This window comes from Tachyglossus aculeatus, chromosome 24 (genome assembly GCF_015852505.1).
Source record: "Tachyglossus aculeatus isolate mTacAcu1 chromosome 24, mTacAcu1.pri, whole genome shotgun sequence".
NCBI lineage: Eukaryota > Metazoa > Chordata > Mammalia > Monotremata > Tachyglossidae > Tachyglossus > Tachyglossus aculeatus.
The window spans coordinates 7678493-7703944 of NC_052089.1; the positions used below are offsets into that span (position 1 = coordinate 7678493).

The window sequence follows — 25452 nt, forward strand, 5'->3', positions numbered from 1 at the left end:
GCCTACTGGAGGAGATGTGCCTTCAGTAAGTCTTTGAAAGCAGGGAGAGTGATCGTCTGTCAGATATGAAGAGGGAGGGCACTCTGGGCCAATGGCAGGATGTGACAAGAGATTGGGGATGAGGTGGAGGAGACGAATAGTCAGAGAACGGTGTATGGAGGGTGAGGTCCACGGCACCCCCGGCCCCATCTCCAGCCACAGGACATCCTCAGCTCAGCCTTCAATCCGCAGTCAGGATCTCAGGCGTTGTGTGGCCCCCATCCCGGATTACTTTCAGGACGTTGGAAAGGTCGAAGCTCTTGGAGGTCAACTCCAGAAGGTCCTGGTCTTTCTCGATGCCACTGAGGAATTCCTCTAAAGTCAACTGCCGTGGGGCAGAGTGGGAGGTTAGCGAGGTTAGGTTAGAGAGGAGTGGGTTGCGTGCCTGCATGGGATTTTGGGAGTTGGGGACTCTGAGGCCATTACTGTTTCCAACCTGATTAGCTTGTTTCTACCCCAGTGCTTAGAACAGTGTTTGACACATAGTAAGCACTTAGCAAATGCTATTATTAGTAGTAGTAGTATAGAATCCACCTGCCCTTCATCATCATCATCATCATCAATCGTATTTATTGAGCACTTACTGTGTGCAGAGCACTGTACTAAGCGCTTGGGAAATACAAGTTGGCAACATATAGAGACAGTCCCTACCCAACAGTGGGCTCACAGTCTAGAAGGGGGAGACATAGAACAAAACCAAACAGACTAACAAAATAAAATAAATAGAATAGATATGTACAAGTAAAATAAATAAATAAATAGAGTAACAAATATGTACAAACATATACATATATACAGGTGCTGTGGGGAAGGGAAGGAGGTAAGATGGGCCCTTCCCACTGACACCCACACAGACCCCAGTTTTTTTTATATGGCATTTGTTAAGCGCTTATTATTAAAATTGATATGCCTCACAAAAACAGATGGACTCTAAAATAATCTGCAATACTGAGCACTGGGGTAGATGCAAGCTAATCAGATTTGACACAGTCCCTGTCCCACATGGGGCTCACAGTCTTTATCTCCATTTTTCAGATGAGGGAACTGAGGCATAGAGGAGTGAAGAGACTTGTCCAAGGTCGCACAGCAGACAAGTCACTTAGTTTCTTTGGGACTCAGTTCCTTCATCTGTAAAATGGAGATGAGATAGATTGTGAAACCATGTGTGTTGCATCTCATAACGCTGCACCAACCTCAGTGCTTAGCATAGAATATGTGCTTTAAAAAAATGCCATCATTATTATTTTCACCGCGTTATCCCCTTTGGAACAAAGACCCTACATAGAGGGTTTGGTGCTTCTTCCTGCATTTCTTTATCTTTCACATGGCACAGATTGTATCTTTTGTATTGTATTATAAGTTGGAATCACACTGACATTCAGAATGTGAATGGCTACCGTGAATGGAGCATTTATGCACAAAATTATGTAAAATAGTCCCAAATAGTAACTTTAATGTAGTAGTCATTCATTACACATTAACATAGGAGTTCTGACTTTCATACATAGCAGTTGCTTCGTAAGTTTGCAAAAGTCAATTATACAGATAGACTCTCCAACAAGTTATAAAACTGAAGTGCCTCACAGAAACAGACGGACTCTAAAATAATCTATAATAGCCAAATTTTGTTCTCGGATACTCATTTAGTGAAGATGATAGAACCCACTGTTGGGTAGGGACCGTCTCTATATGTTGCTAACTTGTACTTCCCAAGCGCTTAGTACAGTGCTCTGCACACAGTAAGTGCTCAATAAATACAATTGAATGAATGAATAATATTTAGACATTTAAGATCGGAATTGAAAATTTCATATCTAACCATCAACCCCGCCGGCGTTCCGGAGAAGCATCATGGCCTAGTAGATAGAGCATGGACCCGGATTCTAATCCTGACTCCACCACTAGTCTGCCATGTGACCTTTGGCAAATCACTTCACTTCTCTGTGCCTCAGTTCCCTCATCTGTAAAATGGGGATTAAAACCGTGAGCCCCATGTGGGACAGGGGCTGTGCCTGATCTGATTAACTTGTATCTATCCCCATGCTTTGTACAGTGCCTGGCACATAGTAAGCGCTTAACAAATACCGTTAAAAGAAAAGACCTTCTAGGGGCGGGAGTTCCTTACCGTCATCATTCACGTCGATCTTTTGAAACACAGTGACCGTGAATTCTCCCGTGCTCATAGTCTGCTGGCCACTAATAGCCTTCACAGCCTGAAACCCCAAAATTATCACTTGCCTTCCCCCTTCAGAGACAAAGGCAGAGGGGCTCAGGACATGATCTTTTATCATTCAGTATTGTTCCCACTTTTAAAAATGAATAAATAGTTCAGATTTTCATTCAGTCCCATATAATGAGGCCGGGAAATTTAATTAACAGACTCCAGCCTAAAGGATTACCACCTTAATTTGCATGGTATTACAGATTCCGTTAAAATTACTCTGAGTGGCAGAAAGGCTGAAAAGGGGCCAGGGTTTGGAGGCCAGGGCTGTGTTCTGGAGGCATTGATTGAGTATTTAATCCTGCTTCCCTTCCTCTCCATTTTTTTCCTAGTAGTATTTGTTGAGCACTTACAAATTGTCACGCACTGTTCTATATGCTAGGGTAGATACAAGTTAATCTAGCCAGATACAGCCTTAGCACATAGCCTCTACACCTCGCTTATTCTCAATGCTTAGAACAGTGCCAGTGTTTAGAACAGTGCTTGGCACACTTACTAAGCCCTTAACAAATACCATTATTATTATTATCATACAGTCTCTGTTGCACATGGAGCTCACAGTCTAAGGAGGAGGAAAAACAGGTATCCCCATTTTGCAGTTGAGGAAACTGAGCCACAGAGGAAGTGAAGCACCTTGCCCAAGGTCACCCAGTTGGCGGAGTGAGGATTAGAACCCAGGTCCTGTGGTTCCCACGACTGGGCTCTAACCATTAGGCCACATCGTTTCTCTTCTTCCCCCTCTTTCTCTGTTACCCGCTTTCCATATGCAGCTGAGTTGTGACTGGCCACATTCCCAATGGGTTTGCGTTACACTACGAGAAGCCAGCGTGGCCTAGTGGATACAGCACAGGCCTGGGAGCCGCGAGGACCTGGGTACTAATCCTGGCTCCACCACTTGTCTGCCGGGTGACCTTGGGCAACTCACTTCTCTTCTCTGGGCCTCAGTTACCTCACCTGTAAAATGGGGCTAAGAGTGTGAGACTGGGACTGATTAACTGGTAGCTACCCCAGCTCTTAGAACGGTGCTTGGTACATACTAAAGGCTTAACAAGTACCATAATTATTATTATCAGTCATCATCCTCCCTGTCACCCACTTTGAATATTTTGATCTTTGTCTGCCCCGTTAAAAGGTAAGCTCGCTGAGGGCAGGGAACCTGTCACTCCGTCGTTCCGTGCTTCCCGAGAGTCTAGCGTAGGGCGCCACACCAAGTGGGTGTTCAGTGCAAGCTAATCAGCCAGTCAGTGGTATTTATAGAGCACTTAGTTTGCAAAGATCACTGTACTAAGCGCTTAGGAGAGTATGATCCCTGCCTTCAAGGGATTGAATGAACCAGTAGAGGAGTCTGTATATATGTATATATGTTTGTACATATTTATTACTCTATTTATTTATTTATTTATTTTATTTGTACATATCTATTCTATTTATTTTATTTTGTTAGTATGTTTGGTTTTTTTCTCTGTCTCCCCCTTTTAGACTGTGAGCCCACTGTTGGGTAGGGACTGTCTCTATATGTTACCAATTTGTACTTCCCAAGCACTTAGTACAGTGCTCTGCACATAGTAAGCGCTCAATAAATAGAATTGATGATGATTGATGATGAGTCTGGCTAGATCTGGGGGTGAGGGGTCCATGCTGATGTGGTGGGTGGTCTCTCCCTAACCATTTTAGAGGGGTTCAGCAGGTAGTCAGCATACTGCTCCTCTCAGCGTCAGTCACTCATTTGTATTTACTGAGCACTTACTGTGTTCAGAGCACTGTACTAAGCGCTTGGAAGAATACAACATAACAGAATTGGTGACATATTCCCTGCTCACAAGGAACTTACAGATTAGAGGGGGAGACAGACATTAATATAAATAAATGAATTTCAGATGTGAGCATAAACAAGGTGGGAGGAAATTCAAGTTCAAGCGTGATGCAGGAGGGAGAAGGGGAAGAGGAAATGAGGGCTTAATCAGGGAAGGCCTCTTGGAGGAGATGTGGCTTCAATAAGACTTTGAAGGTGGGGAGAGTCATTGTCTGCCAGATATGAAGAGGGAGGGAGCTCCTGGCCAGAGGCGGGACACGAGTGAGAGGTCAGCGGTACGGCGATCGAGGCACAGTGAGAAGGTGGGCATTAGAGGACTGAAGTGTGCGGGTTGGGTTGTAGTAAGAGTTCCAGTCCGCACAGCATCACACTGATTCCACGCTCTCACCCCTGCCACTGAGGGAAGTGTTTCCAGTTTTCTGTCTGGACCCTCCCCTTTCAAGCATCAACAGGCATTCCACGGCCTAGTTAAAGATCTGATTAATATGCCCCTGATCCTGCAGCGATTTAAATTTGATGAAAATGTCACCCCCACAGAGGAAGATGTGAGCCCGGAGTCTGTGTGATATGTCGTCTGCAGACAAACGCGTGAGCTCAAAGATCAGTTTGCCTGTAGCCAGTATGTCTCCCCGGAGACCCCGAACATCCATCCACAGATCATTGCCCTTTAAAGCACCCCCAAAAGGTTGGGGGGCAGGTCCCCTGGGTGGTGGGGAACTGGGGGAAGGATGGGAGGAAGAATGGCTGTGATTTCCTGCATTTTTCTACAGACTCTGAGTTGATTGATAATAATAGTGGCTTTTATTAAGCTTTTACTGTGTGCCAAGCACTGTACTGTCTCTGGGGAAGATACAAGATCATCAGGTCCCATTTGGAAGGAGAACAGATCGTTTTGCAGAAGAGGGAACTGAGGCCCAGAGAAGTGAAATGACTTGCCTAAGGTAACACAGCTGAGAAGTGGTGGGGCCAAAATTAGAACCCAGGTCCTCTGATGCCCAGGCCCACTAAGCTATGTTGATTTAGGCGAGTTTTTCTCCACAGGAAGAGGGAAATCCATTTCAACAATCTTAACTTTCCAGAGTGGCAGCGGCCTCATTCCCTATTTTGAGGGGGCTCTGCCTGGGCGACCCCCTTTGACCTGGGGTGGGGCAGGGATGAGGGCTTACAGTGAAAATGCTCAACAGTTCCTTCTTGTCCATCAGGCATGGCTCAGTGGAAAAGAGCACGGGCTTTGGAGTCAGAGGTCATGGGTTCAAATCCCGGCTTTGCCAATTGTCAGCTGTATGACTTTGGGCAAGTCACTTAACTTCTTTGTGCTTCAGTTACCTCATCTGTAAAACGGGGATGACGACTGTGAGCCACCCATGGGACAACCTGATCACCTTGTAACCTCCCCAGTGCTTAGAACTGTGCTTTACACATAGTAAGCGCTTAATAAATGCCATTATTTATTATTATTATTATTATTATTATTATTATTATCATCAAACCATTTCCATCCTCACTGTAGAGCTTAAAATACCACTTTAGTTTTTGGCCTATTTTCCCTTGTATAACCAGATTGATGGCAGCGACGTACTCTAAATAGTCATTAAATCCGTGCTACAGAAAGAGAGGGAACAGGGATGATCACGTTAACCAGCGCAATTAGAGGTGATTGTGGCCTATTAGCATTTGGGAATCCAGTCTCTCTGGCAAAGACTTTGCCATGCTCATTTCCCAGGATGTTTCACACTTAGGAAAGGGACAATACTCCAAAGAAAGCTGACAATTTAAAGCTTCATCTTTAAATCTCTCCTTGGCACATCATATCCTAGCCAGACTGACATTGTTTCTTCACACTTTTATCATTTTTAAAGGATATTTGGTAAGTGCTCACTGTGTACGGAGCCTCGTTCTAAGCACTGAGGTAAATACAAGTTAATCAGGCCAGATACAGTCCCTGTCCTATATGGGGCTCTCAATCTAAGTAGGAGGGAGAACAGGGATTGAAATCTCCATTTTGCAATCAGGGAGACAGACACTGAGAAATTAAGCGGCTTGCCTGTGTAAATTCATTCATTCATTCAATTGTATTTACTGAGTGCTTACTGTGTGCAGGGCACTGTACTAAGCGCTTGAAAGAGTACAATACAACAATGAACAGACACATTCCCTGACCAAAACAAGCTTATAACCTAGAGGGGGGAGACAGACATCAATACAAATAAATAAATTATGGATATGTCTGTAGTGCTGTGGGGCTGGGAGAGGGGAATGCCACCCAGATGGGAAAGGCGGAGTGCTTTAGATAACTCGGGCGTACCAGAGTTCTGGATGTGGGAGATAAAAGATGGGGAGGTAGGAGGTTAGTCATGGAAGACTTCTTGGAGGAGATGGGATTTCAGGAGGGCTTCTGTTGTATTTCAGTAATAATAAAAGCAATACTTTTTCTGTTAAGCATTTGCTATTTGAACAAACACCGTGGTTAACACAGCATAGGTATAGTATCAAACAACAAGCACTTAGTACTGTGCTCTGCACACAGTAAGTGCTTAATAAATATGACCGAATGAATGACTGAACAAGTGAAAAGCGTTGTAGCTTTTCTTTTAGACTGTGAGCCCACTGTTGGGTAGGGACTGTCTCTATATGTTGCCAATTTGTACTTTCCAAGCGCTTAGTACAGTGCTCTGCACATAGTAAGCGCTCAATAAATACGATTGATGTTGTAGCTCAGAACAAAACTGTCAAAACCTTCTGTACTCTCTGGTATGATTTGTGAGGAGTGGGATGGGAGAAGCTAAGACTTTCGTGACCCAGAACATTTCAGAGCGTGATAATAATAATGACAATAATAAAAAACCTAATGACCCCTTGGATTTCTTTAGCCTCTTTCGTGTTTTCTTTTTCTGAAAGCTCTTTGTTGGAAGGGCCAGATTTTGTTCTTATCGCTCTGTGCTCCCAGACTTTGTGAGAGCATTCAATTTCGTCAACGGACTGGAGTTCAGGCAAGTTACTGAAAACATTTATTAGGATCCTAGAAAAACTGTGTGCAGAGCACCGTACTAAGCACTTGGGAGAGCCCAATACAACACTAAAGAGACACAGTTCCTGTCCACAACGAGCTTACGGTCTAGAGGCTCTCTCCCACCCCTTCTGATTGTGACTATCCACTCATCCCCCCCACCGTGATGAGGGAGCTAACTGCACGAAGCCTGGGCTCAGTTGAGGGAGGGTCTTTGAGACACCCCCCCTGCCCGGCCTCCACCCTGCCTCTCTTCTTGACCCACCTGGCCTCCCCATTCCTAGCCACCAAAGCCTTGTCTCCCCCCAGCTCTGCTCCCACTCCCACCAGTCCCCCCCTCCTTCCCCCTCCTCCCTCCAGCCTAACATCTTGCTCCTATGTCCTTCCCTCACCTCCCACCCCCCACAACTGGCACTGACTCTAATGTACTCACACAAGTGCTTACTACAGTGTTCTGCCCATAGTAAAGCTCTCTCAATAATCACTGATTGATTGAATAATCGATAGAAAACATCCACAACATAATAATAATAATGGTATTTGTGAAGCGCTTGCTATGTGCAAATCACTGTTCTAAGTGCTGGGGAGGTTACAAGGTGATCAAGTTGTCCCACGTGGGGCTCACAATCTTAATCCCCATTCTACAGATGAGGGAACTGAGGCCCAGAGAAGTGAAGTGACTTGCCCAAAGTCACACAGCTGACAATTGGCGGAGCCGGGATTTGAACCCATGACCTCTGACTCCAAAGCCCGGGCTCTTTCCACTGAGCCACGCTGCTTATCATGCCCCCAACATGCCCCCAAAAAGCTGTCCAGATAATAATAATAATAATAATAATAATAATGGCACTTGCTAAGCACTTACTATGTGCAGAGCACTGTTCTAAGCACTCGGGGGGGATACAAGGTGATCAAGTTGTCCCACGTGGAGCTCACAGCCTTAATCCCCATTTTACAGATGGGGTAACTGAGGCTCAGGGAAGTTAAGTGACTTGCCCAAGGTCACACAGCAGACATGTGGTGGAGTTGGGATTCAAACCCATGACCTCTGACTCCAAAGCCCATGCTCTTTCCACTGAGCCACGCTGCTTCTCCACAAAAGACTCTTACCTTCTCCTCCACTTGTCTGCTGTGTGACCTTGGGCAAGTCATTAAACTTCTCGTCACTTCAGTTACCTCATCTGTAAACTGGGGATTAAGACCGTGAGTCTCAGCTGGGACATGGACTCTGTCCAGCTTGATTAAGTTATATCAACCCCAGTGTTTAGCTAGGGCTTAACACATGGTAAGTGCTTAAAAAATACCATTAACATATACTGAGAGAAACTTCACTTAACCCTTGAATAATTACTTTCCGAAAATGAGGATATTGTTCCCAGTCTGAAGGTTAAACCAATGTTCCTGCACCTCAGAGAGGCAAAGACTAGAGTATTTGGTAAAAGAGTAACCCAGAAGAACACTGAGATTCCTTTTGGAAGCATCTTAATTTCCAAATTTGGGACTCTAGGAGCTGACCAATGTAGATTGAAGAATCAAGTAACAAATCCAAAAAGCAATGTGGCAGGGTGGAGACAGTATGAGACTGGGGGTCAGAGGGGCCTGGGTTCTAATCCTGCTCTGCCACTTGTCTGGTGTGTGACCTTGAGCAAATCACTGCACTTTTTTGTGTCTCAGTAGGGGATTAAGTCTGTAAGGCAATGAGGGTCAAGGGCTGTGTCTAAACTGACTAGGTTGCATCCATCCCAGCGCTTAGTACAGTGCCTCGGACATAGTAAGCGCTTAATGAATACCATTGAAAAAAAAAGTCCACCATCGGGCATGTGCTCTCTGTTATTAGCCAATTTGCCTGAAAGATCCAAGGGAATGTGAGCTATTTTTATATCATCATCGTTTTTATCGATGAATTATTGCTGGGCCACTGGACAGAATAAGGCTGGGACTCATTCAGTCTAGCTCTGATCTAGCCAGTGCCTTTGAGAAGATTAAGATGAATTGGTTTACCCGTTTCCAGTTCCGACGTTGAATAACAGGCAGTTCCCAGTCCCCAAACAAATGCACATTATTCCACGGTAATAATGACATCGGCCGCTGCCCGGGTCAGAACAACAGGGCTTCGAGTTGCAGGGCAACAAATAGGTTAATGAACCCCGGGACCCAGGCCACGTAAGCCAGGTTGATCCAAAACCAGGGAGCCCCTTCAAACGGTTTACACAAAGAGATTTCCAGAAGGCAGGAGGAAGAGGTCAATTTTCTGAATTAAAAGGGCAATCTAAACTGCCAGACCCCAGTGCCCCCTGTCAGAGCTCAGCTGCAGGGTGATCGCCCAAGGGGATTTCTTCCCGGCCTGAGATACCTTGCAACTGAAACCGACTCGGCCCTGCCGGGAGAAAGCCTCAAACGTGGGAAATTCTAGTTCCCGCTGGCTGGACTCGAAACTTCCACGGCCCCGGGATTGGCCTGAAAAAAATTCTCAGCTATCTTTCCCGGAACATCACTGAGCACTTATGAATAATTTGGGAGAGTTCACTACCATGAGATTGGGAGACACATTTCCTGCCCACAAAGAGCTTCCGTACTAGAGCTTCTTACGATTCTGATCTGAAAAGTAGCGTGGCCTAATGGCTAGAGCAGGAGCCTGGGATTCAAGAGGACGTGGGTTCTAATCCTGGCTCTGCCACTCATTTGTTGCTTAACCTTGGACAAATCACTTCTCTGTGCCTCAATTCTCTCATCTGTAAAATAAGAATTAAGACCATGAGCCCATAGGGACTGTGTCCAACCTGATTATCTTGTATCTACCCCAGTGCTTAGTACAGTGCGTAATAAGTAATATGTGCTGAACAGATACCACGATTAATTGTTATTATTCCTGGCTTTTTGGAGGCTACAATTGGATTAGTTTGAGATTCCTCTAATGGTGTTGCCCTCAACCAAGCCTTCTTCTCCCCGTTCTCTTCTCTCCTACAGGAGAAGCAGAGCGGCCTAGCTGTGTGAACTTGGGCAAGTCATTTAACTTGAGTTAACTTTTGGCAGTATCTTAATTTCCAAATTTGGGTATCTAGGAACTGACCTATTAGCAGATTGAAGAACTTAGTGAGAAGTCCACTGATGGGCATGTGCTATCTGCTGTCTGCCAATTAGACTTAGAGATCCTAGGTAATTTGGGCAGGGGGATCTGGGTTCTAATCCTGGTTCTGCCATTTTCATTCATTCAATCGTATTTATTGAGCACTTACTTAGGGTATTGAGCCCTACCCAACAACGGGCTCACAGTCTAGAAGGGGAAGGCAGACAACAAAACAAAATGTATTAGCAAAATAAAATAAATAGAATACTAACTATGAACAAGTAAAATAAATAGAGTAATAAATCTGTACAGACATATATACAGGTGCTGTGGTGAGGGGAAGGAGGTAGGGCGAGGGGGATGGGGAGGGGGAGAGGAAGGAGGGGGCTCAGTCTGGGAAGGCCTCCTGGAGGAGGTGAGCTCTCAGTAGGGCTTTGAAGGGCTGTACCAGTACAGCGTGGTTCTTTGGTCCACTCTGGTTCTGAATGAGGTTTGAGGAAGCACATTGCAGCAGGAAATGTGACTGTTTTATTGCTGCATTGTACTCTCCCAACAGCTTAGTATAGTGCTCTGCACACAGTAAGTGCTCTATAAATCAGATCGACTGACTCACTGCAGCAGCAAATTGTAGGACAGACTGAAGAGGGGAGAAGGCTGGAGACAGGGAGGTTGGTGAGGGAGGCCAGACAGCTGTCCAGGCTAAATCCGCCGCCTGATTTAGGCCCAATCTGTGGTGGTTTTAGTCAGTTGGAAGAGCGGGATCTATCCAGGACAGCGAGGAGGAAGCAGGGCAGGCGGAAGGGAGAAGGAGGGAGAGTCTGGAATGGAGACTCCCTAGTTTTGGTAAAGGCTTATCAGGTGACCTTTTAAAGACAGATTTGGGGGCCCCCATCCCCCTGAACCCAAGGGTTACGGGGCCTGTTCCACTAGGGTCACCAAAGAGAAGACCTTATGGAGAGAGAAAGAAAGAACGACAGTGGAGCTTAGAGGAGAAAATGGTTGAGTGTGGGCCGAAGCTGTCCCAGCCCAGTGGCCCCAGGACCCAGCTAGAGGCTTCCCCATTTTCAAGCTCCTCGGTAATCCCCTTCCCTGCCGACTGCTCCTGGAAAACCAGCTCATTAACCCCGGAAAACCGGCTCTGCCCCAGATCCCTGAGCGGGTCACATCACGAGGGCTTAGCTAAATCCTCCTGGATCCTAATGCGCTTTGGGGCCGTGTCAGGGTTGACTGAGGCCACGATCGCTCCCAGTGACAGTTTCGTAAGACGGGTTAAGGCCCTTCCTCTGCCCCGGGCCCCCGTTCCCGGCTGGTCGGGTGGTCTGAAGCCGGCCCCCGTGGCCGTGGCCGGCTCAACTCGTCAAGCTGGCATGGCCTCCAGGCCGACGCAGCTGCAGTGGGGGTCTCCGGGAAGAGCCGTTCTTCAGCCAGGCCTCTTAGGAGTCTGGAGGGGGGTGGGTGGTGTGGATGCAGTGTGGGTTTCTTGGAAGGGCCATTCTTCAGGCAGGTCTCATGAGAGCCTGGGAGGCATTTAAGCTACAGCAGGGGGTTCTGGAAAGAGCCGTACTTCGGCCAGGCCTCATGGGAGTTTGTGGGGTGGTGCGGCTGCAGTGTGGGCCTCTGGAAAGAGCCGTTCTTCAGCCAGGCCTCGTGGCTGTCAGGGGCAGACGGGAGGGCCCAGAAAGTGGTATCTGTCATTTCTGGACTTGGGGAGGGCATCAAAGCATCAAGGAGCAGCGTCCACCCACTCGGCCGTGCTGGTTTACCTATGCCACGATAGTTCTGGAGTCCGGGACTGCGGCCCCAAGTTTTCCATGGACCCCTGACCCCTGTGCTGGACAGTGCTTAGTGGGAGGGAGCTCTGTTTCCAGAGGGCCTCCTCCCATCCAGGAGGGTCTCTGCCATCGCTGAAGAGAAGCCACCAACTGGGGAGTGGATGGAGGCCATGTTGTGGGCAGGGCATGCGTCTGTAACATTGTTATACTCTCCCAAATGCTTAGTATAGTGCTCTGCATGTGGTGAGCACTTAGTAAATATAATTGACTGACAGGGAGTCTCCAAGAGAGTAGTCTCAGAGGAGTGATGATGGCAAACACAGATTGAGCACCCAGCTAGAAAACCTGTCGATATGAGACAGCTGGACTCACTGCCCTGGGCAGTGAGGCAATCAAAACCATGTCCAGCACATGATTGTCTCCTTTACTCCCTCCTGAAAGCCCCAGCCTCTGGACCTCCACTGGCTCTCGCCCCTGATGACATTGACGACTGCCTGATTGGCCAAACTGAAACCCTCAGTCTTGACCTCCCCAAATCCCACCTCATAATAATAGTACCTGAGGGATCTGTTAAGCGTTTACTATGTGCCAGACAATGAACTAAGCATTCAGTGGGTTAGATACAAAGTAATTGGGTTGGAAACAGTCCCTGTCCCACGTGGGGCTCACAATCTTAATCCCCAGATGAGGTACCTGAGGCACAGAGAGGGGAAGTGACTGGTCCAAGGTCACACAGAAGACAAGCAGTGGAGCCGGGATTAGAAGTCTGAGTCCCAGACTGCTGCTGTATTCACTAGGCCATGCTCCTTCACCTCATCTCCCATCTACCTCCCACCCCCGTGTCCACATGCTCCTCTTTCTCGGCTACCTCTCAGAAGAACATCTCCTACCTGCTTTCAAAATTCATCCTCTCAACCTACATCACCAGGCACTTCCCTTTGCACATTATATAAACCCTTTGCAGCCTCTCTTCAACCACCGTTCAATGGTTCCTTTCCCTCTATAACCTCATCGTGGGCAGGGGACGCGTCGGTTTATTATTATATTGTGGTCTTCCAAGTGCTTAGTACAGTACTCTGCACACAGTAAGCACTCAATAAGTACGACTGAATGAATAATAATAATAATTATGGTATTTGTTAAGCATTATGCACAGGCACTGCTCTAAGCTGGATGCAAGCAAATTGGGTTGGACACAGTCTCTCTTCCATCTTGGGCTCACAGTTTCAATCTCCATTGTATAGATGAGGTAACTGAGACGCAGAAGTTAAGTGATTTGCCCAAGGTCACGTAACAGACAAGTGGCGGAGCCAGCTTTCAAATACATTCACGACTCCCTTATGTTGCCAACTTGTACTTCCCAAGTGCTTAGTACAGTGCTCTGCACACAGTAAGCGCTCAATAAATATGATTGATTGATTGACTGATTAAGGAATTTTCTCTTGACGTGCTATTTGAACATACCTATCTATGATTATTTGTTGACACTAATGTCTCTCTCTCCGTGTAGACTGTAAGCTTCTTGTGAGAAAGGAAAGTGTCTACCAACTCTTGCATTGCACTTTCCCAAATGCTTAGTACAGAGCTTTGCAGTAAGTGCTCAATAAATAGCACTGACTGATGGATGGATTGATAACATTTTATGTTTGTTAAAGTAATTCAAAATATAACACCAGGGCATCGATTAAAGCAGCATGTCCTAGTGGAAAGAGCCTGGGGAGTCAGAAGGGCCTGGGTTCAAATGCCAACTCTGCCACTTACTTGCTGTATGACTTGCTGTATGACTGTGCCTCAGTCTCCTCAATTGTAAAATGGGGATACCTGTTATCGCTCCTACTCGGATGGTGAGCCCCCAAAAGGGCAGGGACTGGATCTGGCCTAATCAACTTGTACGTTCCCTAGAGCTTATAATTGTGTTTGACACATAGTGAGTGCTTAACATACCAACAAAAAATTAAAAAGTATTATTATTGTTGTCCGAGTGATTCCATTATAAGTGGAAGCATACTTCCATAGCAAGTATGTGGGAGTTGGATGGTCATGGTACTGATTCTTTCTCACATTTTATCCAAAGTTCCAGATGTCATGAACCCAAAGGGTATCATTTACACCACAGTTATGTGTTAGTGTGATGTTGGGCTCTCAGTAGAATCTGTAAAAGATCCTGTTTTGGGGGAATGATACAACTCTGGAGATAGGGTCTTCGGGAACTCAAGAATTCATTCATTCAATCCTATTTATTAATAATAACCATGATGGTATCTGTTAAGCACTTATGTGCCAAGCACTGTTCTAAGCACAGGGGTAGATACAAGGTAATCAGGTTGTCCCACGTGGGCTTACATTCTTCATCCCCATTTTAAAGATGAGGGAACTCAAGTGCAAAGAAGTGAAGTGACTTACCCAAGGGCACACAGCAGTCAAGTGGCAGAGTGGAGATTAGAACCCAGGTCCTTCTGATTCCCAGGCCTGTGCTCTTTCCACTAGGCCGTGCTGGGTATTAGTGTATACAGAGGTCTATACTGGGCCCATATCGTGTACAGTTACAGAGGAATAAAGGACATAGCCTCTGCTTTTGAGGAGCTTACAGGCCAAAGGGGGTGGCAATCAATCGACTGATCAGTGGTTTTTATTGAGCACTTACTGTGCACAGGGCACTGTACTAAGGACTTGGGAGAGTGCAGTATAACACAGACCCGTTTCAGTGGAAAATGAAGTGACAGTAATACAATAGCTGAAGAGCGATTAGAGAGAAGGGTCTCATTTACATGGCAACATTGCAAAATTGCTTTTCATCCTAAATGTTGCAAGTGGGAGCGATGCAAAAGATTTGTATTCATTTGCATGACCTCATTTATACGTCTCCTGATAGGAGAGGAAAGCAACAAAATTACCTGCTTTCCTCCACACTTCCTCTCCATTCCATCTATCTAAACCACCCTCTGCAAAAAGACCACGGCAAATCTGTCTCTGAGGAAATGAAAACCCTGAACCTCGTTTCTCCTTCTGAGAGCACTGATTCCCACGGGTCTTGAAAATCTCCAGAGACCTCCATTAGATCCCCTGCTCCCCGTAGCGTTCCCTGAGAAGGCAAAGTTATCCTGACAGTTGGCTGCTTCTCCTCACCTCACCTCTACCACCACAATTTCTCCTTTTTCTGTCTCGGCTTCTGTCTCTGTCCCAGGAAGCCATGACCAATGCTATCTTGGGTCAGAACTAAGGTCAGTTCAGCCCAGGGTGGCCATTTAACATTCCTCAGCTTCTCCTCTCCATCCCCAGCTTTCCCTTTAGTGTGCCATTTTGGACCACAGGTCTCTGATGGATCCAAACCCTTCTGGGGCCTAATTTAGCTCTCCGCCTTCCTCTCTTGTTGGCTCCTCTCCCACAATGATGAAATCATGGGGAAGGGCAAGCACTTGGAAGAGCACAGAGTCAACAGACACATTCCCTGCCCAAAAGGAACGAGAAGCAGCATGGCCTAGCGGAACGAGCCTGGGGCTGGGAGTCAGAGGACCTGTGTTCCAATCCTGGCTCCGCCACTTGCCTGCTGTGTGACCTTGGGTGAGTCACTTCATTTCTCTCACCCTCCGTTCCCTCATCTTAAAAAGGGGGTTAAGACTGTGATAGACTGTGAGGGATAGGGGCAGTGTCCAACCTGATTAGCTTGTATAATAATAATAGTGGTATTTGTTAAGCGCTTAGTATGTGCCAAGCACTGGGGTAGATACACGGTAATCAGGTTGTCCCACGTGGGGCTCACGGTCTTAATCCCCATTTTCCAGATGAGGTAACTGAAGCACTCAGAAGTGAAGTGGCTTGCCCAAAGTCACTCAGCTAAATGGCGGAGCTGGGATTAGAACCCACGACCTCTGACTCCCAAGCCCGTGCTCTTTCCACTGAGCCACGCTGCTTGTTGTATCTACCCTAGCTCTTAGTACAGTGCCTGGCACATAGCAAGCACCTGATAAATCCCGTAAAAAAGCCACTTCATTTCTGAGTGCTTCAGTTGCCTCATCTGTAAAATGGAGCTTAAGACTCTGAGCCTCTTGGACTGTGTCCAACCTGATCATCTTGTATCTACACCAGCGCTTAGTACAGTGTCTCTGCTCCTCTAGCTCCAGTTTACTCCCTGTGCCCCAATCTCATCTATCTCACCGCTGACCCTTTTCCCATCTAGCCTGGAATTCCCTCTTCTTTTATATATGGGAGACCACCACTCTCTCCACCTTCTTTTCCCCGCCTCCTTCTCCCTTCTGCATGGTCTAGGCACCTCATTCTATGACCTTTGGCTGCTTGATATTCTCCCTAGCCCCCAACCCCACAGCACTTATGTACATATCTTCAAATTACAAATTATAAATGACTTATTCGTGTCAATGTCTGTCTCCCCTTCTAGACTGTAAACTCGTATGTGTCTGCTAATTCTGTCACATTGTACTCTCCCAAGAGCTTAATAGAGTGCTCAATAAATATGATTTATTGATTAGTCGATTGCCTGGTACATTGTAAGCACTTAACAAATTTCATTAGAGAAGGACGAGCTTAATACAAGAAACAGTCTTAGGGGACATCTAAAGAGAGTGCATGCTAAGCCACTTGAACAAAGGCATCCTATAACCAGAAATTGGAGGCGTTTGGCTGTCAGAGTCAGAAGGACCTGAGTTCTAATCCCAGCTCTGCCACTCCTCTGCTGTGTGACCTTGGGTAAGTCACTTATCTACTCTGGGCCTCAGCATCCTCATCTGTCAAATGAGGATTAAGACTGTGAGCCCCGTGTGAGACAGGGACTGTGTCCAACCAAGTTAGCTTGTATCTACCCCAGTGCTTAAAACATTGTTTGGCACATAGTAAGTGCTTAACAAGTGCTGTAATTATTATTAACAAATACCGCAAAAAAAAATAGGACTATGGACAAACAGGAGTGGAGAGGGAATGACAGAATAAACTGTTCTTCCTCAGCCTTGAATCCCTGTCCAATATACGGATGATGATGTCTTAAAGTTAATAGTCAGAATTCCTGAGTGGGTGACTGACTGAAGAGGTCCAGAGTCACTTAACTTCTCTGTGCCTCAGTTACCTCATCTGTAAAATGGGAATGAAGACTGTAAGCCCCACGTGGGACAATCTGATCACCGTGTATCCTCCCCAGCGCTTAGAATAGTGCTTTGCACATAGTAAACACTTAACAAATGCCATTATTATTATTATTATTATTATTATTATTATTATTATTATTATTATTATTATTATTATTATTATTATTATTATTCTCTGCTGGCCCTTCTTCTAAACCTAAATTTGGGTCCTGGTCCTGCAGAAGTCCCGTGACGGTGACCCTGCCTGGAAAGGAAGAAACGGGGACACTCACATAGATAAGATTTCATTTTCAAGAGGGAATTTGTCTCACTCATTCAATTGTATTCTCCCAAGCACTTAGACTGTGTCTGACCTGATTATCTTCTATTTACCCCAGTGCTTAGTATAACGGTTGGCACATAGCACACACTTAAACAAAAGTCCAATTAGTATAATTAGATATGATATAATCAGATCCCACACCTTCCCTGTCCCATAGTCGCAGGGGGAAGGAGAACAGGATTTTTTCCCCCCATTTTATAGAGGAGGAAGCTGAGGCCCAGAAAAGTCCTCTAAACTGTCAGCTCGGTGTGGGCAAGGGATGTATCTGTTATATTGTTCTATTGTACTCTCCCAAGCGCTTAGCACAGTGCTCTGCACACAGTAAGTGCTCAACAAATATGGGTGACTGACATTCTACCACTGCCTCTGTCCTTCTAAGGCTTGGGAAGAACTTGAGGGACCTTGGTTTGACCGGAGGGCTGTGCTGCTTTTTGAAATGGTCAGGGAAGTCGTACTTTCTTTGCTGTGGGTGGGGGCTTGGAGATCATCAGAACCCACCCTCTTCTCTCTGCTTATACACCCTGTGGCTTGTGGGTGACATGAGAGGCAGCAGCAATAGTTACTGCTGATTCCTCACAAGGAGGGGAGTCACACCTCCACTGCGTCAGATTTTCAGGGCCTGACCCAAACCAGTCCTTTTTCTCCCCGGCCAAAGTCAGACAAGCCTATTAAAGTCGGGTTCTGGCCTCTGCCTGGTGGCTACTACAGCAAAAGGTTCCGGGTAAACCTCGGGTCCTGGATTCCTTTCCCCTTCTGGAGGATCAATCAATCAATCTTATTTATTGAGTGCTTATGGTGTGCAGACCACTGGACTAAGCACTCAGGAGAGTATAAAGAGTTGGCAGACACGTTCCCCCCCCCTACAGCAAGCTAACCTTTTAGACCGTGAGCCCACTGTTGGGTAGGGACTGTCTCTATATGTTGCCAACTTGTACTTCTCAAGCGCTTAGTACAGTGCTCTGCACACAGTAAGCGCTCAATAAATAAATACGATTGATGGTAGAGAGGGAAACCTTGAAGCCTCCAGACCAACTGGTTTGGCTCTGGTCTGGCAGAGCTGAGTGGTCTAGTGGTTGGAACACAGGCTTGGGAGTCAATCAATCATATTTATTGAGTGCTTACTGTGTGCAGAGCACTGTACTAAGCGCTTGGGAAGTCCAAGTTGGCAACATCTAGAGACGGTCATCATCATCATCAATTGTATTTATTGAGTGCTTACTATGTGCAGAGCACTGTACTAAGCGCTTGGGAAGTACAAATTGGCAACACATAGAGACAGTCCCTACCCAACAGTGGGCTCACAGTCTAAAAGGGGGAGACAGAGAACAAAACCAAACATATTAACAAAATAAAATAAATAGAATAGATATGTACAAGTAAAATAAATAAATGGAGTCAGAAGTACCTGAGTTCTAATCCCGCCTCCGCCGGCTGTGTGGCCTTGGGCAAGTCACTTCACTTCTCTGCACCTCAGTCACCTCATCTGTACCTCAGTCACCTCATCTGTAAAATGGAGGTGAAGACGGTGAGCCTCACGTGGGACCGGGACTGTGTCCATCCCGATTATCTTATATATACCCCCGTGCTTAGAACAGAGCCTGGCACATAAGTAAGCGCTTAACAAATACCATAAAAAATGAGAAAAAAAGAGAAATGCAAGGCACAAAGTGGGGGTGAAGAGCCAGACACAGAGGAACAAGGAGTCTGAAATAGACTGCATTAAAAGCAAGCCATTAAAAATCCATTCATCCAGCTGGGCAGCACCAGGTATGGCTCTGACTACAACAGATTGAGATTTAGAACCTCCTGCCACCCGATAAGGCCCCGAGTCTGGGATTTCCAGCCAGCTGGTCTCCGGCCAAGGCTAACACGTCTCAGATGTTAATGGCAGAATGTCACTCTTTGGCGTCTTCAATTTGCCAACAAACAAGGTGAGAGAAAGCCTCCTCTTTTTTCATCTGGGCTGCGACAGCCTCTGAGGGTTCCTTCGCTCAGCCTGCTCCAGTGCTCCGCAATCACGTCCACCTTCTCCCCCGTTTCCTGCCGAGGGCTGAAATATTAAACCATTAAGGCGTCATTTGCATCGCTGAAAGGCAAGGTCTGCCGGCTTCTCTTCTCCCAGAGGTGATGTAGCCATCCCATCGTCTGCGTGACGGACAGGGGCGGGATTTATGGGGGGCGATTTTCCTCAAAACTGTATTAAATGGCAGCAACATTCACCCCAAAGGTCACTCAGGGAGATTATTGCCCCCATCTTTCCGGGGTTAGCCCTTCTTTCATTCATTCAGGTGTATTTATTGAGAGCTTACTGTGTGCACAGCACTGTACTATGCCCTTCCCTTCCCTGCCAAATGGGCCCTAAATAATCAGTCAACCAAGGGTATTCCTGCAAGTAGGATTTTGTTTGTGGGAAGAGGAGGAAATTAAACGCTGGCACCTTTTAATGATAGTACCTTGGTTTATAGCATTGTCATCATTATTGCTACTAATAATTGTGGTCACGAGTTCTAATCCTGTCTCTGCCACATGCCTGCTGTGTGACTTGAGCTGATCACTTCACTTCTCTGTGCCTCAGTTTCCTCATCTGTAAAATGGGGATTAAGAATGTGAGCCCTATGTGGGACTAGGACAGTATCCAACCTGATTACCTTGTATCTACCCCAGAGCTTAGAACAGTGCTTGACACATAGTAGATGCTTAACAAGTATCATAATTATTATAATTATTATTATTATACAAGCTAGTCAGGTTGGACACGGTCCTTGTCCCACGTGGGGCTCACAGTTTTAATCCCCATATTTTTGGTGAGGGAACTGAGGCACAGAGAAGTGAAGTGACTTGCCCAAGTTCACACACAGCAGCAGATGAGAACCCAGGACTTCCGAGCTCCCTTCTTGGCCTTTGTAAGAGAAGTAGCGTGGCTTAGTGAAAAGAGCCAGGGTTTGGGAGTCAGAGGTCGTGGGTTCTAATCCTGCCTCTGCCACCTGTCAGCTATGTGACTTTGGGTGGGCAAGTCACTTCACTTCTCTGTGCCTCAGTTACCTCATCTGGAAAATGGGGATGAAGACTGTGAGACCCACGTGGGACAACCTGATTACCTTGTACAGTGCTTTGCACATAGTAAGCGCTTAATAAATGCCATTATTATTATTATTATTATTATTGTATCTACCCCAGCGCTTAGAACAGTGCTTGGCACATAGTAAGCCCTTAACAAATACTATTATTATTATTATCATTATTATTTCACAAAGGACACTTCCAGTTGCAATGCGAGGCATTGAGTGGAAACTCCCAACAAGCATGTGTCTTCCAACTGCTCTATTGGACTCTCCCAAGCATTTAATACACACAGTAAGCGCTCAGTAAATATCATTGATTGACTGATTGACAGCTGGGAAAGGATCCAGGGTCTGGCCTAGCCTCAACCCTCGTAACTGTTGGCTCCCAAATTAGTTCTGACGCTACAGCCCTGGATCTTGATTCCTCTCCCTGGGGTGGCTCTGACAAATCAGGACCATCATCATCAATCGTATTTATTGAGCACTTACTATGTGCAGAGCACTGTACTAAGCGCTTGGGAAGTACAAATTGGCAACACATAGAGACAGTCCCTACCCAACAGCGGGCTCACAGTCTAATCCCCGACACGAGGAAGAGATGTCAAGGGGAGAAGGTAAAAGGGTTTCTCTCAGTCTGAGCACTTTGAGTCACATTAAAAGACTGTGGGAGCAATAGCATGTTAATAAAACAATCAATGTATCAATCAATGTATCAATCATGGAGCACTTACTGTGTGCAGAGCACTGCAATAAGGTCGTCGACTTGTACGGCGAGGAGCGGCCGAGAGGTGAGCGGCTCACCGGCCGATGGTTGCCTCTCTTCTTACGTTCTCACGCTTCTCTTCTGCTTCAGACAGGCCCTTCGAAGCCCTACTCTATTTATTTATTTTATTTGTACATATTTATTCTATTTATATTATTTTGTTAATATGTTTTCTTTTGTTGTCTGTCTCCCCCTTCTAGACTGTGAGCCCGCTGTTGGGTAGGGATCGTCTCTACATGTCGCCGACTTGGACTTCCCAAGTGCTTGGTGCAGTGCTCTACACACAGTAAGCGCTCAATCAATCAATCAATCAATCAATCAGTCGCATTTATTGAGCGCTTACGGTGTGCAGAGCACCGCGCTAAGCGCTTGGGAAGTACAAGTTGGCAACATATAGATACAGTCCCTACCCAACAGTGGACTCACAATAAATACGAATGAATGAATGATGGCATTACCATCATATATCACCTGTCTATATGTTTGTACATATTTATTACTCTGTTTATTTTACTTGTACATATTTATTCTATTTATTTTGTTACGTTTTGTTTTGTCGTCTGTCTCCCCCCCCTTCTAGACTGTGAGCCCGCTGTTGGGTAGGGACCGTCTCTATATGTCGCCGACTTGGACTTCCCAAGCGCTTAGTACAGTGCTCTGCACACAGTAAGCGCTCAATAAATGCGAATGAATGAATGAATGAGAGTGCAGTACAAAACTGGGAGAGTACAAAATTGACAGACAGTTCCCTGGCCAAGTAAAGCCATCCAAGAAGCTCTCACTCCTTGCTGGAGTCACCTTGGGCAAGTCATTTAACTTCTTTGTGCCTGTTTCCTCCCCTGTAAAATGGGGATTCAATACCGGTTCTCCGTCCTATTTAGATTGTGAGTCCCATGGGGGACAGAGACTGTTTCTGACCTGATTAACTTGTAGCTAGCCCAGCGCTTAGAACAGTGTTGGGAACAGAGTAAGCACTGAACAAATACTATTATTATTATTATTTATGTGCTACATACATCTGCTATGAATGTCCTGCATCATCTGTGCCCTTGGATCTGTGATCTTTGTGCATCTGATCTTTACTCCACCCTCAACCCCACGGCACTAACGTACACACCTTTAAACCATATATTGCAAATTATTTATATTAAGTTCTGTCACCATCCCTCCAGACTGTAAGCTCGTTGTGGGCAGGGAGCGTGCCTGCCAACTCTATTGAATTGTAGTCTCCCAACTGCTTAGTACAGTGCTGTGCACACGCTAGGCACTCAATAAATGCCATTGTTTGAGGGAAGCAGCATGGCATAGTGGATAGAGCACGGGCCTTGAAGTCAGAAGGTCATGGGTTCTAATCCTGGCTCTGCCACGCGTCTGCTGGGTGACCTTGGGCAAAGCGCTTCACTACTCTGTGCCTCAGTTACCTCATCTGTAAAATGGGGACTGTGAGCCCCACATGGGACAAGGACTGTGTCCAACTTGAATTGCTTGTATCTAGCCCTACGCTTAGTACAATACCTGGTACATAATAAGCGCTTAACAAATACCATCATCATTATTATTATCATCATGATTGCTACAGAGAGCCAGCAAACCACCTACCACTTGCATTCTAGACTGTGAACCTCTTGTTGGGTAGGGATTAATAATGATGGCATTTATTTAGCGCTTCCTGTATGCAAAACATTGTTCTAAGCACTGGGGGGATACAAGGTGATCGGGTTGTCCCATGTGGGGCTCACAGTCTCAATCCCTATTTTACAGATAAGGGAACTGAGGTTCAGAGGATAATAATAATAATAATGGCATTTGTTAAGCACTTACTATGTGCAAAGCACTGTTCTAAGCGCTGGGGGGGATACAAGGTGATCAGGTTGTCCTGTCTGGGGCTCACAGTCATCATCCCCATTTTACAGATGAGGTAACTGAGGCTCCGAGAAGTGAAGTGACTAGGAAGGTCACACAGCAGACATGTGGCGGAGCCGGGATTTGAACCCATGACCTCTGACTCCAAAGCCCAGGCTCTTTCTTCTGAGCCACGCTGCTTCTCTGGGATCGTCTCTGTTGCCAAATTGTACTTTCCAAACGCTTAGTACAGTGCTCTGCGCACAGTAAGTGCTCAATAATTATGGTTGAATCAATCAATCAATCGTATTTATTGAGCACTTACTGTGTGCAGAGCACTGTACTAAGAGCTTGGGAAGTACAAGTTGGAAACATATAGAGACAGTCCCTACCCAACAGTGGGCTCACAGTTGAATGAATGAATATCCACTGGGCCCACGGCCCAGAAAGTAATTTGCCCACATAAGCTTTTAATACAGTGCTCTGCACATAGTAAGCGCTCAATAAATACGATTGATGATGATAAATGAGGTTTCTTCAACGGCTCCTCCTAAGCAAAAGAGAGGAGAAGCTTTTGAGCCCCATTTGGGACTGGGGCTGTGTCCAACTTGGTTACCTTGTATCTTCCCCAGGGTTTAGACCAGTGTTTGGCACATAGTAAGCACTTAACAAATATTATTATTATTATTATTATTATTGTTATTATTATTATTATTATTATTATTTATTAAGTACCATGGGATGTTCCCTATAGAAGGTGGCATTTGGCAGGCAGGGCCGCAGTGCCACCTAGCGGTCACTTGGGGGAACACTCGGCTGGGCATTCGCCCAAACGTCTCCCACTGGCCACTCTTTCAATCAATCAATCAATCAATCAATCAATCAATCGTATTTATTGAGCGCTTACTGTGTGCAGAGCACTGTACTAAGCGCTTGGGAAGTACAAGTTGGCAACATACAGAGACGGTCCCTACCCAACGGTGGGCTCACAGTCTAAAAGGGGGAGACAGAGAACAAAACGTTAACAAAATAAAATAAATAGAATAAATACGTACAAGATAAATAAATAGACTAATAAATACGTACAAACATATATACATGTATACAGGTGCTGTGGGGAAGGGAAGGAGGTAAGGCGAGGGGGTGGAGAGGGGGAGGAGGGGGAGAGGAAGGAGGAGGCTCAGTCTGGGAAGACTTTCATTCATTCAATCCTATTTACTGAGCGTCCTAGGCAAAAGAGGACAGGCTGGGAGGCACAGGACCTGGGTTCTCATCCCAGCTCCTCCACCTGTCTCCTGTGGGACTTGGGGCAAGTCACTTAGCTTCTCTGGGCCTCAGTTTCCTCAGCTGTGAAATGGGGATTAAATCCTACTCCCTTCTACTTAGCCCCCTCTCAGGGTCGCACCTGGAGAGCTTCCAGCCCTCTACCAGGCTCGATTATGGGAGGGAGAGACAAGAAGAGACATATCCATTCCTGTCCTAGCTTGGGCAGTGGCTAGTGCAGCGTGGCTCAGTAGAAAGAGCCTGGGCTCTGGAGTCAGGGGTCATGGGTTCGAATCCTGGCTCCGCCACATGTCTGCTGTGTGGCCTTGGGCAAGTCACTTCACTTCTCTGAGCCTCAGTTACCTCCTCTGTAAAACGGGGATTAAAACTGTGAGCCCCATGTGGGACAACCTCATCGCCTTGTATCCCCCCAGCGCTTTGAACAGTACTTTGCACATAGTAAGTACTTAACAAATGCCATTATTATTATTATTATTATTATTATTATTATTATTATTATTATTATAAGTCAAAACTCACCTGCGCTGGGCAGCAGCAGCATGGAAGAGAGTTGAGGGCAGAGACTCAAGTTTACTGCGTGGAAGGAGGCCATGGTAAACCACTTCCCAATTTTTACCAGGAAAACTCTCTGGATCCACTAACAGAACGATTGCAGATGGAGATGGGAGAGATCTGGGAGAGATGCATCAGCACAAAACAGGACAACATCTTCTACTTAGACTGAGCCCCATGGGGGACAGGGACAGTATCCGACCCGAGTATCTCTTTATCTATCCTGGTGCTAAGTACAGTGCTTGAAACATAGGAAATGCTTAACAAATACCAAAAGAAACATAGGAAATGAAACCTAGGAAATGCTTAACAAATACCAAAAGAAAACAAACACTGATCTGGTTCCACTGTGGCCTGATGATCTTGAAAGTACCTGACACAGAGAGGAGCTTAACAGTTGCGGGCAATGACTATGTGAATTGAGGAAAATCACGAAAGCTAGAAAAACAGCATGGCCTAGGGGATGGAGCATGGTCAAGGGAGTCTTAAGGACCTGGGTTCTAATCCCAGTTCCGCCACATATCCGCTGTGTCACCTAGGGCAATGGACCTCAGTTTCTCTTAACTGCAAAATGGGCCTGGAATGCCCTCCTTCCTCAAATCTGACAAACAA

General features: G+C 46.1%; 1 protein-coding gene across 1 annotated transcript; it reads right to left on the reverse strand.

The window, feature by feature from the left end:
- Positions 1–220: 220 nt before the first annotated feature.
- GUCA1C (guanylate cyclase activator 1C) lies at positions 221–10196 on the reverse strand. Its single transcript, XM_038766142.1, has 7 exons — positions 10151–10196; positions 9434–9537; positions 5564–5675; positions 5240–5277; positions 2165–2252; positions 574–578; positions 221–364 (listed from the first exon to the last, which is right to left on the reverse strand). The coding sequence occupies exons 1-7, from the start codon at positions 10194–10196 to the stop codon at positions 221–223; spliced, it is 537 nt and encodes a 178-aa protein (XP_038622070.1).
- Between the last annotated feature and the right edge of the window lie 15256 nt (positions 10197–25452).